A 16,303-nucleotide genomic window follows, 5' to 3' on the forward strand; every position below is an offset into this window, starting at 1 on the left:
TAGTACTTCCTATACACAATTTGGTTACCCCATTCCCTACATTAGTGGCTATTCTTCAAAACTATTTCATTTTCTGTAAAGTCTTTAAGATGGCCTATGAAAGTTATTGTGTATATGTATATTTTCCCTGTTATTGAGGATTAAATAAACAATGTTTCATAACAGGAGAAAGTAAAAGGGTATGAAAAAAACTAGGTGCCATATTTGGGACAGTTTTTTGTTCTTCTGCCTAACTCTATCAGTTGATGCTGCTTCAGCATGAGTCACAGTAATCGCTAACATCATGTCAGGCCTCTGTCACGGTGCATTACTTGTGGCGTCCCGCAATGTGCAAAGCCTTTCCACTAAACACAATTAAATGAAGCAATATATTTTCACAATTGAACAGAGGAGTTGGCAGGTGATATGTGATGTGGGTCCAACAGACAAAAAAAAAATCATCAGTCCTACCAATGAAAGGGCATTAAAGGGAGAAGCCAGCAACTTTGTCAGATCTTCAAAAAGGTACACGTGGAATTATTATTATTATAAAAGAAGGGACAGAGAGTGGAGAACATTCATTTCTGCTCCTGACACGAAGGGCTCTGTCTCATTCAGGTCTTTCAGCAAACAGGAATCAATGTTTCTCCACTAATTTGTAAATAGTAACTGTTAAAATATCGGAACTTAGAAATTCAGCTCAATTTCAAATTGATGAGGTGTAAAAGGTTCATTTACCTGATGTATAGTAGAACAAAAGCAGAGGAGGAAAACATATTTATGATTTGATAGTTATAGTGCATAATATCACAGGTTATTTCCTAGGTTTAGTTCCTTTTGTAAATCCATTAACATAAATGGCAAAAAAAAATTGAGCATAATGACATCATATCTCTTAAGAAACTGACAAACGGATACTTCCTTCATTAGCTCTAACACACTATAACTTTAGTGTCTCAAAGATTGTATTGTATTTTTGCAAGAAGCCAAACTGCATCATTGAAACAGGTTTATGGGTTAGAATAAAAATAATTTCAAACTGCTTTGGTTATTTTTACATGACTTTTATTACTGTTGCACCATTAATACAACCACAGATAATTCCAATGCATCCATTTTTCAATTCTCATCATTTTCAACATGTGCTGTGGTAGAGGAGGCATTAGTGACACTGAATGGAGGAGAAGCTGGAACTATAATGAATGCAGACTTGTTTGCAACTTACTGTGAAACAGAACTACAGGTGCACCCAACAACGGACATGCATTAACTGATCAAGAGAAATCTATATAGGAAACATACAATGAGAAGTGTGTGTTAGTCTGAAGTAACTTTGAGACAAAACTATTGTTCCTGGTCTGTCATGAGAAAGGGAACATGGTGGCTTATATCTGACAGCTGGTTGTACCTCACTGTGTAAAATCAGGTGGGAATATAAAGATGTTATCTGAAGATCTGATTAGTTTGGCACAGTTCCACGAACTATCACTCAGCAGAGTCATAAACATTATTCACTATGTTGGATTGAATCAGTGAGGCACATCATTTACAGCTGTTGAGATTTTCATTCCACTCACTCAACTTCCAGACATCAATATTTAAGTCCAGCAATTTTCCAAATGTCACTTGAAATATCCTGATGTAATTTCTGAGTATGGGATATTTGGATGTTTTCTGGTAAAAGACAGTGGATCAAGTTTGTTAGTACAGTCGGAATTGAATGCAGATTGTGAATGGTTGTTGAATGAGGCTATCATTATTCTTGCACAGCTAACGTTTGATCAGTAAAGGCTGAAGAATTCTCTGAAGTTGTAACATCTGCTGGAGTAGCATTGTCTGAGACTTCAGGAACAGCTGGAGTAGAGATTGGTGCATCTACTGCTGGTGTCTCCTGGGAAGAAACAGCATCAGTGGTGCTTGAGGCAGAGTCCAAATTTTGGGGCTCTGCTTTTTTACTTTCCTCTTGAGCCACAAGAGTAGATGCGACCTCAGTCTGTTTGGCTTCCACTTCAACCATGCTTGAACACTTCTCTTCTGTTTTGCTTTCAGGAGCAGGTGTTAGGGTTTCAGAGGGCTGACTGGATGTCACTTCAGTGCTGGATTCAGGCACGGCTGAAGATTGGCCATCTGCAGAACTACTCATAGGGGCAACCTCGGTTTGTTCTGTTGGCTTTTCTGCGGTTGGTTCTGTAGACAGAGGCTCTGTTTTGGCTTCAGTGGAATCTTGTGGCTTTTCAGCTTCCTGTTTTTGAGTTTCCTCTTTTTTCACTGTTTCTTTATCTTCTTCCTTAGTTTCAGCTGTGTTGTTTGCAGCTGTGTTGTTTGCAGCCTGACTATCTTTGGCCTCTATCTTTCCACCTTCTTCAGATGTTTTGGCCTCTTCCTGCTTTTCCTTTTTTGCCTCTCCATCCTCTGCTGCTGTTCCTTCAGCCAATTTATCAGCGTCTTTGTCGCTGGAAAGTTTATAGTTCTTCTTCTTCCTGTTCAGTGCGTTTCCCATTTTACAGTGCTCTGTAAAGAGTAATAAAGGTAAATAAAAATAAGGTTGACTGTCTCTTTCACATTAATTAATATTACATCGCAATGATCTTGGATGGAGAATATAATCCAGCATGATAAGTTTACATAGTTCCTATTATAAATTTATAATGGAAATACAATGATAAAAATGTATGATTTAATGTGAGTTGAAAATAAGGCCTCCATTCTCTGGTCTGGTTTATCATTCATTCTCTGACTGGGCTCCCCTGAAAACAAATTTTCAACAACAACAATACAGTCTGGACCTAGAAGGTTCTGGTCTTGAAAGCACAAATATCTAAATGGTAAAAAAAGAGATTCATGGAAATTATGATGGTACAACTGATCACATAACCCTGACGTCACGAATTGAGAAGACACGAATCTAGAATGAGTCTCTGAAGACAGAGAGAGTTCAGGCACCACACCAGCCTACTATACACAGGGGTAAATTAAGGCGTTTTAAAGAAATACAGAATTAGTTACTTCGTGATAAGGAGCAAGCTGTATGTCAGTAGGCACAGACAGCCCAAGATATTCCTAATGTGGAGATGTCAGTGTTGGACTGGGGGTGTACAAAGTTAAAAATCACACAACACCAGGTTATAGTCCAACAGGTTTAATTGGAAGCACACTAGCTTTCAGAGCGGCGCTCCTTCATCAGGTGATCCTATATTCCTGACAGATATGTCAAACTGCAGGAAACAGGACTAGTTTAAAGCACAAGATAAAGCAGTGTAGAAGTCAGGGACAAAATTTCAAGCGCCAGAATCTAAAATTAAAATAGAATCCAAGTGACAACGCTGAAAAGGAATCACCAAAAAACTTTACAGAAAAAGAACTGGAAAAGGGTTGACCCCAAATTTTGAAAAACTTGAAAATAACTTGGAGAATATACACTGAAAAATTAGAATATTTCTTTGTTGAGCAAAATTGCATGTATTTAACTATTTTTTTTGAGTGATAGTACCTCAGAATGAATGCATGAGAAAATTTGGGCAAGAATTTCAAAAGCCATGCAAAGGTTTCAATTAACTTAAAGCAGAAGCATCACTTGGTGCTGCACGAAGATGCTAAACCTGCTTGTACACTACCAGGAAATTTCTCATTCTCCAATGGGTAACAGATTAAAAATGGGGTCATTTTGCCAGTGACAGAACTGACACAATGATATCCAGGGCTAATAACAGTTTGCAAGAACTCAGATCATGGAACATAGAACATTACAGCGCATTACATTGGGCATCTGTATTGCACTGCCCTGTGAAACTATTCTCGTCCGTCTGCCTATCCAATGACCATTTAAATGCTTGTAAAGTTGATGAGTCTACACCTTGGTTATGGAGAGAGGTGCGCACAACAGGGTAGATTTTACAATTGGGGGAAGGGAAATTACGATGCTGTAAGACAGGATTTGAGGAGCATAAGTTGGGAGCATAGGCTGTCAGGGAAGGATGTGGTGGAAGTGTGGAACTTTTTCAAGGAACAGATACGACGTGTCCTTGATATGTATGTACCTATCAGGCAGGATAGGTGTGAGGGAGCCTTGGTTGACGAGGGAGGTTGAATGTCTAGTAAAGAGGAAGAAGGAGGCTTACATAAGGTTGAGGAAACAGGGTTCAGACAGAGCAGTGGAGGGATACAGGATAGCCAGAAGGGACCTGAAGAAAGGGATTAGGAGAGCTAAGAGAGGGCATGAAAAATCCTTGGCGGATAGGATCAAGGATAACCCCAAGGCATTTTATGCGTATGTGAGAAACATGAGAATGACGAGAACGAGGGTAGGTCCGATCAAGGACAGTAGTGGGAGATTGTGTATTGAGTCGGAAGAGATAGGAGAGGTCTTGAATGAGTACTTTTCTTCAGTATTTACGAACGACAGGGACTGTATTGTTGAAGAGGAGAATGTGAAACGGACTGGTAAGCTAGAAGAGATACTTGTTAGGAAGGAAGATGTGTTGGACATTTTGAACAACTTGAGGATAGACAAGTCCCCCGGGCCTGACGGAATATATCCTAGGATTATGTGGGAAGCAAGAGAGGAAATTGCAGTACCGTTGGCAATGATCTTTTCGTCTTCACTGTCAACGGGGGTGGTACCAGGGGACTGGAGAGTAGCGAATGTTGTGCCCCTGTTCAAAAAAGGGAATAGGGATAACCCCGGGAATTACAGGCCAGTTAGTCTTACTTCTGTGGTAGGCAAAGTAATGGAAAGGGTACTGAGGGATAGGATTTATGAGTATCTGGAAAGACACAGCTTGATTAGGGACAGCCAGCACAGATTTGTGAAGGGTAGGTCTTATCCAAGGAACAGGAAATTCGACGTTTCGGGCCGGAGCCCTTCATCAGGAATGAGGAGAATGTGCCAGGCAGGCTAAGATTAAAGGTAGGGAGGAGGGACTTGGGGGAGGGGCGATGGAGATGTGATAGGTGGAAGGAGGTCAAGGTGAGGGTGATAGGCTGGAGTGGGGTGGGGGTGGAGAGGTCAGGAAGAAGATTGCAGGTTAGGAGGGTGGTGCTGAGTTGAGGGAACCGACTGAGTCCCAGCTCGCGGACGCCTCCTCTTATCCCAGCTCGCGGACGCCTCCTCTTATCGCCAGCTCGCGGACGCCTCCTCTTATCACCAGCTCGTGGACGCCTCCTCTTATCGCCAAACGCCAGCTCGCGGCCGCCTCCTCTTATCGCCAAACGCCAGCTCGCGGACGCCTCCTCTTATCGCCCCCTTGACCATGACCCCACCTCCCACCACCAAACCATCATCTCCCAGACCATCAATAACCTCATCACCTCAGGGGATCTCCCATCCACCGCCTCCAACCTCATAGTCCCACAACCCCGCACCGCCCGTTTCTACCTCCTGCCCAAAATCCACAAACCTGACTGCCCCGGCCGACCCATTGTCTCAGCCTGCTCCTGCCCCACCGAACTCATCTCCGCATACCTCGACACGGTTCTGTCCCCTTTAGTCCAAGAACTCCCCACCTATGTTCGGGACACCGCCCACACCCTCCACCTCCTCCAGGATTTTCGCTTCCCCGGTCCCCAACGCCTTATCTTCACGATGGACATCCAGTCCCTGTACACCTCCATCCCCCATCACGAAGGACTCAAAGCCCTCCTCTTCATCCTTTCCTGCCGCACCAACCAGTACCCTTCCACTGACACCCTCCTTCGACTGACTGAACTGGTCCTCACCCTGAATAACTTCTCTTTTCAATCCTCCCACTTCCTCCAAACTAAAGGAGTTGCCATGGGCACCCGCATGAGCCCCAGCTATGCCTGTCTCTTCGTAGGATATGTGGAACAGTCCATCTTCCGCAACTACACTGGCACCACCCCCCACCTTTTCCTCCGCTACATCGATGACTGTATCGGCGCTGCCTCGTGCTCCCACGAGGAGGTTGAACAGTTCATCAACTTTACCAACACCTTCCATCCCGACCTCAAATTCACCTGGACTGTCTCAGACTCCTCCCTCCCCTTCCTAAACCTTTCCATTTCTATCTCGGGCGACCGACTCAACACAGACATCTACTAAAAACCAACTGACTCCCACAGCTACCTGGACTACACCTCCTCCCACCCTGCCCCCTGTAAAAACTCCATCCCATATTCCCAATTCCTTCGTCTCCGCCGCATCTGCTCCCAGGAGGACCAGTTCCAATACCGTACAGTCCAGATGGCCTCCTTCTTCAAGGACCGCAGATTCCCCCCAGACGTGATCGACGATGCCCTCCACCGCATCTCCTCCACTTCCCGCTCCTCCGCCCTTGAGCCCCGCTCCTCCAACCGCCACCAAGACAGAACCCCACTGGTTCTCACCTACCACCCCACCAACCTCCGCATACAGCGTATCATCCGCCGTCATTTCCGCCACCTCCAAATGGTCCCCACCACCAGGGATATATTTCCCTCCCCTCCCCTATCAGCGTTCCGCAAAGACCACTCCCTTCGTGACTCCCTCGTCAGGTCCACACCCCCCACCAACCCAACCTCCACTCCCGGCACCTTCCCCTGCAACCGCAGGAAATGTAAAACTTGCGCCCACACCTCCTCCCTCACTTCCCTCCACGGCCCCAAGGAATCGTTCCATATCTGCCACAAGTTCACCTGCACCTCCACACACATCATCTATTGCATCCGCTGCACCCGATGTGGCCTCCTCTACATTGGGGAGACGGGCCGCCTACTTGCGGAACGCTTCAGAGAACACCTCTGCGACGCCCGGACCAACCAACCCAACCACCCCGTGGCTCAACACTTTAACTCTCCCTCCCACTCCACCGAGGACATGCAGGTCCTTGGACTCCTCCATCGGCCGAACATAACACGGCAGCTGGAGGAGGAGCGCCTCATCTTCCGCCTGGGAACCCTCCAACCACAAGGAATGAACTCAGATTTCTCCAGTTTCCTCATTTCCCCTCCCCCGACCTTGTCTCAGTCGGTTCCCTCAACTCAGCACCACCCTCCTAACCTGCAATCTTCTTCCTGACCTCTCCGCCCCCACCCCACTCCAGCCTATCACCCTCACCTTGACCTCCTTCCACCTATCACATCTCCATCGCCCCTCCCCCAAGTCCCTCCTCCCTACCTTTTATCTTAGCCTGCCTGGCACATTCTCCTCATTCCTGATGAAGGGCTCTGGCCCAAAACGTCGAATTTCCTGTTCCTTGGACGCTGCCTAACCTGCTGTGCTGTAACCAGCAACACATTTTCAGCTCTGATCTCCAGCATCTGCAGACCTCACTTTTTACTCGAAGGGTAGGTCTTGCCTTACAAGTCTTATTGAATTCTTTGAGGAGGTGACCAAGCATGTGGATGAGGGTAGAGCAGTGGATGTAGTGTACATGGATTTTAGTAAGGCATTTGATAAGGTTCCCCATGGTAGGCTTATGCGGAAAGTCAGGAGGCATGGGATAGAGGGAAATTTGGCCAATTGGATAGAAAACTGGCTAACCAGTCGAAGTCAGAGAGTGGTGGTAGATGGTAAATATTCAGCCTGGAGCCCAGTTACAAGTGGAGTTCCGCAGGGATCAGTTCTGGGTCCTCTGCCGTTTGTAATTTTTATTAATGACTTGGATGAGGGAGTCGAAGGGTGGGTCAGTAAATTTGCAGATGATACGAAGATTGGTGGAGTTGTGGACAGTGAGGAGGGCTGTTGTCAGCTGCAAAGGGACTTAGATATGATGCAGAGCTGGGCTGAGGAGTGGCAGATGGAGTTCAACCCTGCCAAGTGTGAGGTTGTCCATTTTGGAAGAACAAATAAGAATGCGGAATACAGGGTTAACGGTAGGGTTCTTAGTCAGGTGGAGGAACAGAGTGATCTTGGGGTCTATGTACATAGATCTTTGAAAGTTGCCACTCAGGTGGATAGAGCTTGTAAGAAGGCCTATGGTGTATTAGCGTTCATTAGCAGAGGGATTGAATTCAAGAGTCGTGAAGTGATGTTGCAGCTGTACAGGACTTTGGTTAGGCCACATTTGGAGTACTGTGTGCAGTTCTGGTCGCCTCACTTTAGGAAAGATGTGGAAGATTTGGAGAGGGTGCAGAGAAGATTTACCAGGATGTTGCCTGGAATGGAGAATAGGTCGGACGAGGATAGGTTGACAGTTCTCGGCCTTTTCTCGTTGGAACGGCGAAGGATGAGGGGTGACTTGATAGAGGTTTATAAGATGATCAGAGGAATAGATAGAGTAGACAGTCAGAAACTTTTTCCCCGGGTACAACAGAGTGTTACAAGGGGACATAAATTTAAGGTGAAGGGTGGAAGGTATAGGGGAGATGTCAGGGGTGGGTTCTTTACCCAGAGAGTGGTGGGGGCATGGAATGCGCTGCCCATGGGAGTGGTAGAGTCAGAATCATTGGCGACCTTTAAGCGGCAATTGGATAGGTACATGGATGGGTGCTTAATCTAGGATAGATGTTCGGCACAACATCGTGGGCTGAAGGGCCTGTTCTGTGCTGTATTGTTCTATGTTCTATGTTCTATGTTGCAGGCAGTGTGTTCCACGCCCCTACTACTCTGAGTAAAGAAACCAACTCTGACATCCGTCCTATATCTATCACTCCTCAGTTTGAAGTTATGCACCCTCGTGCTAGCCATCACCATCTGAGGAAAAAGGCTGTCACTGTCCACACGATCTAACCCTCTGATTATCTTGTGTCTCAATTAAGTTCATCTCTCTCTAATGAAAACAGCCTCAAGTCCCTCAACCTTTCCTCGTAAGACCTTCGCTCCATACCAGGCAACATCTGAGTAAATCTCCTCTGGACCCTTTCCAAAACTTCCACACCCTTCCTAAAACGTAGTGACCAGAACCGCAAACAATATCTCAAGTGCAGCCGCACCAGTGTTTTGTACAGCTGCAGCATGACCTCATGGTTCCGAAACTCGATCCCTCGACTAATAAAAGCTAACACACCATGTACCTTCTTAACAGCCTTATCAACGTGGGTGGCAACTTTGAGGGATCTATTACATGGACACCGAGATCTCTCTGCTCATCTACACTATCAAGAATCTTACCATTCACCCAATACTTTGCATTCTTCTTGCTACTCCCAAAGTGAATCACCTCACACTTGTCTGCCTTAAACTCCATTTGCCACCTCTCAGCACACCTTGGCAGCTTATCTATGTCTCTCTCTAACCTACACCATCCTTCAGCACTATCCATAACTGTACTGACCTTAGTGACATCCTCAAATTTACTAACCCACCCTTCCATGCCCTCATCCAGGTTGTTTATAAAAATGACAAACAGCAGTGGACCCAAAACAGATCTTTGCAGTACATGACTAGTAACTGAACTCCAGGATGAACATTTCCCATCAAGTACCATCCTCTATCTTCTTTCAGCTAGCCAATTTTTGATCCAAAGCGTTAAATCGCCCTCCATCACATGCTTCTGTACTTTGTGCAGTAGCCTACAATGGGGAACCTTAATAAAATGCCTAACTGAATACCACATACAGCACATCAACTGCTTTATCCTCATCTACCTATTTGGTCACCTTCTCAAAGAACTCAATAATTTTTGTGAGACATGACCTATCCTTCATGAAACCATGTTGACTATCCCTAATCAACTTATTTCTGTCGAGATGATTATAAATCTTATCTCTTACAATCTTTTAAACACTTTACTATAACCAACGTAAGGCTCATTTGTCTATAATTGTCTCTACTCCCCTTCTTAAAAAAGGGACCAACATTTGCAATCCTCCAGTCTTCTGGAACTACTCTTGGAGACAATGACAACATAAAGATCAAAGCCAAAGGCTCGGCAATCTTCTCACTGGCTTCCCAGAGAATCCTACGATAAATCCCATCTGGCCCAGGGGACTTATCTATTTTTACACTTTCCAGAATTTCTAACACCAGCTCCCTGTGAACCTCAATCCCACTTGGTCTAGTAGTCTGTTTCTCAATATTCTCCTCAACAATACTGTCTTTTTTCAGTGTGAATACTGATAAAAAATATTGATTTCGAGCTCCCCTCATCTCCTCTGACTCCACGCACAACTTCCCACTACTGTCCTTGATTGGCACTAGTCTTACTCTAGTAATTCTTTTATCCCTTATATACCTATAGAAAACCTTAGGGTTTTCCATGATTCTGTCCACCAACAACCTCTCATGTCCCCTCCTCACTTGTCTTAGTTCTCTCTTTAGGTCTTTCCTGGCTACTTTGTGACTCTCAATTGCCCTAACTGAGACTTTGCATCTCATCCTAACATAAGCCTTCTTCTTCCTGTTGACAAGAGATTCCGTAAACCATGGCTCCTGTGCTCGACAACTTCCTCCTGTCTGACAGGTACGTACTTATCAAGGACACACTGTTGCAGTTCCTTGAATAAACTCCACATTTCTATTGTGCCCTTGCTCTGCAATTTCCTTCCCCATCCTATACATCCTAAATCTTGTCTAATCACATCGTAATTGCCTTTCCCCCAGCTGTAGCTCTTGCCCTCTAATGTATACCAATCTCTTTCAATCGCTAAAGTAAACATAACTGAATTGTGGTCACTATCACCAAAGTGCTCACCTACCTCCAAATCTAACACCTGGTCGGGTTCATTACCCCGTACCAAATCTAATGTGGCCTTGCCCCTTGTTGGCCTGTCTACATACTGTATCAGAAAACCTTCCTGCACAGAATAGACAAAAACTGACCCATCTAAAGTATTTGAACTATAGTATTCCCAGTCAATATTTGGGAAGTTGAAATCCTTCATAACAACTACCCTGTCATTCTCGGTCCTACTGAGAATCATCTTTGCTATCCTTTTTTTACAACTCTGGAACTATTCAGAGGCCTGTAGGAAACTCCGAACAGGGTGGCCTCTCCTTTCCTGTTTCTAATTTCAGCCCATACAACCTCAGTTGGCGAGTCCTCAAATGTCCTTTCAGCAACTGTAATACTGTCCTTGACGAACAATGCCACATCCCCACCTCTTTTACCATCTTCTTTAACATCTAAATCCTAGAACTTGCGACAACTATTCCTGTCCCTGCTCTATCCAAGTCTCTGAGATGGCCACAACATCAAAATCCCAGGTACCAACCCATGCTGCAAGTTCACCCACCTTATTCCGGATGCTCCTGGCATTGAAGTAGACACACTTCAAAACAACTTCTTGATTGCCCATGCCCTGTTGTGACCCTGAAATCTTATTTTAGACCTCCCTACTCTCAACCTCTTCTATACGTGAACTACAATACTACAATTTAGGTCCTGTTCCCCTGCTGAATTAGTTTAAACCTTCCCAAGAAGCATTAGCGAATGCTCCCCCCTCCCCCGCCCCAGGATATTGGTACCTCTGTGGTTCAGGTGAAGATCATCCTGTTTGTAGAGGTCCCACCTACCCAGAAAGACCCCAATTGTCCATGAATCCAACACCCTCCCTCCTGCACCATCCCTGTAGCCATGTGTTCAACTCCTCTCTCTCCCTATTCCTCGCCTTACTAGCACATGGCATGGGTAACAAACCAGAGATACCAACTCTGTCCATTCATTTGTGAATGATCTGATATAAGCTGCAGAGCTCGGCTGAGAGGTGACAAATAGAACTTAATGCAGAAAAGTCTGAGGTGATTCACTTTGGAAGGAGCAACAATAATAAAGAGCACTGCGTTAATGGTAAAAGTTTTAGGAGTGTAGATGAGCAGAAAGGTCTCAGTGCATACATCCCTGAAAGTTGCCAACCAGGTTGTTAGGGTTGTTCAGAAGGCATACAGTGTGTTAGCTTTTATTCGTAGATTGATTGAGTTTCAGAGCCACGAGGTCATGCTGCATCTGTACAAAACTCTGGTGCGGCCGCACTTCAAGTATTATGTACAGTTCTGGTCACTGCATTATCAGAAGGATGTGGAAGCTTTGGAAAGGGTTCAGAGGAGGTTTACTAGGGTGTTGCTTGGTATGAAGGGAAGGTCTTATGAGGAAAGGCTAAGGGACTTCTCTCTAACGAGAGAGAAGGGTGAAAGGTGACTCAACTGAGACATATAAGATAATCAGAGGGTTAGGGAGGGTGGACAGGGAGAGCTATGATGTGATGGCTCGGATGTGATGGCTAGCACGAGGGAACATAGTTTTAAACTGAGGGGTGATAGAGATAGGACAGATGTCAGAGGCAGTTTCTTTACTCAGAGTAGCGGGGTGTGAAATGCCCTGCCGGCAACAGTACTAGACTTGCCAACTTTAAGGGCATTTAAATAGTCATTGGATAAACATATGGATGAAAATGGAATAGTGTAGGATAGATAGGCTTCAGATTGGTTCCACAGGTCAGTGCAACATCAAGGACTGAAGGGCCTGTACTGCAGTGTAATGTTCTATGTACTTTCTCACTCAGTTAAAACAAAAGGGCTGTAAGAAGATCCATCCTATTTTAGCAAAGAGCAAGTTTTTGCATAAAACTGAATGAGAGTCGTGTGTTCCTGCAGACATCCTTAGTCAAAGAGTCGAGATTACTAACTTAATTTATTTCACCATTCAAGGTATTGCTTCAACCATTAACTCTTTGGATCACCTCTGTGCCAGAGATTTTCCAAAGGACAATGTAGGAATCCTGAAAGGGAAACATGAAATCATTTACAACACGGATAACATCTTAGTGTGTTATAAAAAAAGAGGTTCATGACCAGTGTATCAAAGACATATCACAGATGCTACAGAACATCGGCCTTACACTAAACATGAGAAGCCAATTCTTGTCAATGATGATTATATTTCTTGGACACACTGTCCAAGTGCTGAAAATGTGTTGCTGGAAAAGCGCAGCAAATCAGGCAGCATCCAAAGAGCAGGAGAATCGACATTTCGGGCATGAGCCCTTCTTCAGGAATCTGAAGAAGGGCTCATGCCTGAAACGTCGATCCTCCTGCTCTTTGGATGCTGCCTGACTTGCTGCGCTTTTCCAGCAATACATTTTCAGCTCTGATCTCCAGCATCTGGAGTCCTCACTTTCTCCACACTGTCCAAGAGCAAAGCATAATATTAAATCCAAGGAAGGCTGAGGCAGCAGTGAATTTCTGATGCAACATTGTGTAACTAATGTAGTAAACTTCTTTGGGATAACAGATTAAATAGGAAGGTTTACCCTCAGCTGAGGCAGTCTTACTCAACCTAGAAAGGAGCTTTTGAAGAAAGGTCAACAATGACACTGCCATCAGGAACTGACTACAAACTTTTGACAACCAGAAAGATGTTACTTTGTCTTAACCTGTCAACACATCATAGTGCAGTCACTTTACTGGCCTTGGATATATCCTCCACAGGACTAAGAGCAATCCTTAATCAAGTACAAATTTATGGAACATGAAAATCAATCTGCTTTATGTCAAGAACTTTGATGGAGATCAAACTGACTTACACAGTTATTGAAAAAGGTTAACAGTTAAATTGCAGTGTGAAAAGTTTCATGAGACTGAGACAGACCATAAGTCAGTAACATTGGTAATATTATTAAAATAGAAAGAAATCTCAAAAATGCTTCCATGCATACAATGGAGAAGGCTTAGGCTGATGAATGAAACTATGGGATAATTTATGTTCCAGGCAAGATGTAAGCAATGGCAGGTGTATTCTCAGGGCAGCAGTAGATTGATTAGAAAAAAAGGATCCTAATCTTGTTGAAGTAAAATTTTATTCTACAACAATAACCAAGACTTACTGAATAACTGAGGGAAATGGAAACCAATTTGTGCAGCTCAAAAATCTGGCAAGGAGTGTACATATGTCAGCCAATTGTACCTGCATGGAAGGTTTGGAAATTATCCAGCAGACTCAGGGTGGCAAAGATACCAAGATTAGAAACAACATTTGGCAATAATAGAAGACTTATTTGTGGACAACCATAGAATGGTTATACCAAAGTCAATGAGATAAGAAATTCTACAGAGACTCTATGGAGGATGTTTAGGTATAATTAAGAATGCAATGATGTGTTGTTCCAAACATGCGCAGCACACAAACAAGTGCACACAGAGCCAATGCTTTCCTCCAGATTTGTGGGAAGGCTATAAGGAGAGCTAGCACTGGATTTATTTGATTATAGAAAGATGGATATTGTCTCAGTCAACTATTATTCAAGATGATTTGAAATGGCAAGACTTCAAAACGCCCCTAACAGTCTCAGATATCACAGCAGTGAAAAGGATTTTTGCAATACACAGTTCCCAAATGAAGAATAATCAAACAATGGATCTCAATCCATGAATGGGGAATTCAGAAAGTTCACTTTAGAGGCAGGAATTAACCGGGTGACAAGTTCTCTAGACCATCTTCAATCAAAAGTATAGGCTGATAACAAAAATAAGACTGAAAAGCCACTGATTTGTAAGAATACACAAAAAGAGCAATCACTGATTAATGAATACTCACCACAGGAATTGCTAATGAGAAAGAGGTTAAAAACAAATGGACCAGTTTTGGAACATCACCTCAGGTCAAACGTGGCCTCTCAACACCACAAGAAGCAAAACTATTAGAGAAAGTTACAGCAAGATGCAGCTGACATGGCACAACACGGATAAACATACAAACCTTCAATTTTAAAGCTAGGGCAGAAAGTATGGTTAACGAGCAAGAAGTCAGAAGCCACAGTCATCAGACAATCTGAGCAACTGAAATCTTACATTGTCAGATCATTCAGGAGGAACGTGAAGTCATTGATATTACTCAAGCCAAGAAAGGATACTGAGTATGATGATCACAGAACATGGGACAGCTACACCTGTTATACATCAGACAGTGTGTAGTGATACAATTATTCCAGATGCAACACAATATCATCATCTTATGATGAACACAAGTGAACCAGATTGGGAGGTCCGGTGAAGCTCCAAATCAGGCAATTAGGGGAAGGAAAGTTGGTGATAACAGTGACCATGATGTTACTGATTACAAAGGCTATGCAACTGATTAGAAATAACTACTAAAATAATATATATGAGTTGATAGAAATTTGGGGGTGGGGAGAATATGATATAACAAAATTCATGTAACTGATCATATTTGGACAATATTGGAACAGTATAGGTTAGACGAGCATCACAGGTCGGCACAACATCGAGGGCCAAAGGGCCTGTACTGCGCTGTAACGTTCTATGTTCTATGTTTCTGACATCAGTGGGAGAGAAAACACCAGTCGAAAATGAACGTGAAAAGAGAGGTTTCAGACTGGGGAGCTGTCTTTGCTAAGTGATTTGCTACAGGTGTAAATACATAAGTTTTACAGTACATTAATAGTTGAACAGCCTTATTTAGTAACAAGGAGAAAGCAGACACAGGAACAGCGGATATGCTGATCTCCTCAGCCCAAGGTATTACAGACTGGGATTTCACAGTGCAGGAAGCAGGTCTGGCTTAAAATTCAATGTGCTGCACCTAAACCAAAAATGGTAATCATTATGGGCAAAGTGTGACCATGGATAAGAATTCTGTTCTCTTGAATCTCACATGTTTATCCTTCCATAGGATGCAGCACAAACTCAGTGAATGCATGCCCCATCAGTACAGGAATAACTCCTCAATCGTCTGGCCTTAGTGGGACTGAAGTATTCAGTTTTAATGTTCAAAACATCTGCTTAGAAAGGTCTTTATTTTGGGTCCCTTGAACTTGTTTCCCTATTGGCAAGGGATGGGGGGGTTGGTAGAAAGACAGGGCAAGAGAACAGATGTTTATTGATAACTAATGCTTGGACAGGCTTCACCTTCTCTGTTTGGTGAGTTCCTGATGGTCTGCTGGTGGTGCACACACTGTTAGCTGGTAATTACACAATTCTTCTCTTATTCCAAAAAAAACTCCAGATCTAGAACTCAAAATCGAAGAATGATTGCTGAATCATCTTTTCCTGACCAATTGAAAATCTTAATATTGAAGATAAGGGAACCAATTTAAAAAGCAAGTTTCACAAAATTGTGAATAAATGTACCTGAACACCCTGTTCTGTATTTTAGAAGCTTCAACAATTTTCCTTCTGCAATACCCTAAACAATGATACTGAGCTGAATTTGCATTCCCCTATCCAAGTATATGCTTAATTTCTCAGGGTGCAGCATTATTGTTCACTCAGCATTCTTTAGCTATGTGTATTTTCTCTTGATTAATTATTTGAATTAATTGAAGAAAAGCTAAGCAGCAAATTCAAAAAGTTTTAATCATGTTAGAATTACCAACACAGTAACACTGAAAATGAAACATAATACGTGACAACAATCTGTGTCTCCTTGAAGATCCTTTCTATAAAACTTTAAAGGAGAAAGTGAGGACTGCAGATGTTGGAGATCAGAGCTGAAAA

The 16,303-nt window shown here is 43.6% G+C and overlaps 1 protein-coding gene across 5 annotated transcripts in view; it reads right to left on the reverse strand.

Annotated features, from left to right (window-relative positions):
• Window positions 1-1,022: 1,022 nt before the first annotated feature.
• Window positions 1,023-16,303, reverse strand: part of LOC132832296 (brain acid soluble protein 1-like) — a 106,997-nt gene continuing 91,716 nt past the window's right edge. For all 5 annotated transcript variants that reach the window (XM_060850178.1, XM_060850176.1, XM_060850179.1 and 2 more), the window contains one exon: window positions 1,023-2,490. In XM_060850178.1, the coding sequence (XP_060706161.1) occupies window positions 1,736-2,479 (744 nt within the window). In that variant the 5' untranslated portion in view covers window positions 2,480-2,490 and the 3' untranslated portion in view covers window positions 1,023-1,735. The remainder of the gene's footprint in view (window positions 2,491-16,303) is intronic.

This window comes from Hemiscyllium ocellatum, chromosome 34 (genome assembly GCF_020745735.1).
Source record: "Hemiscyllium ocellatum isolate sHemOce1 chromosome 34, sHemOce1.pat.X.cur, whole genome shotgun sequence".
NCBI lineage: Eukaryota > Metazoa > Chordata > Chondrichthyes > Orectolobiformes > Hemiscylliidae > Hemiscyllium > Hemiscyllium ocellatum.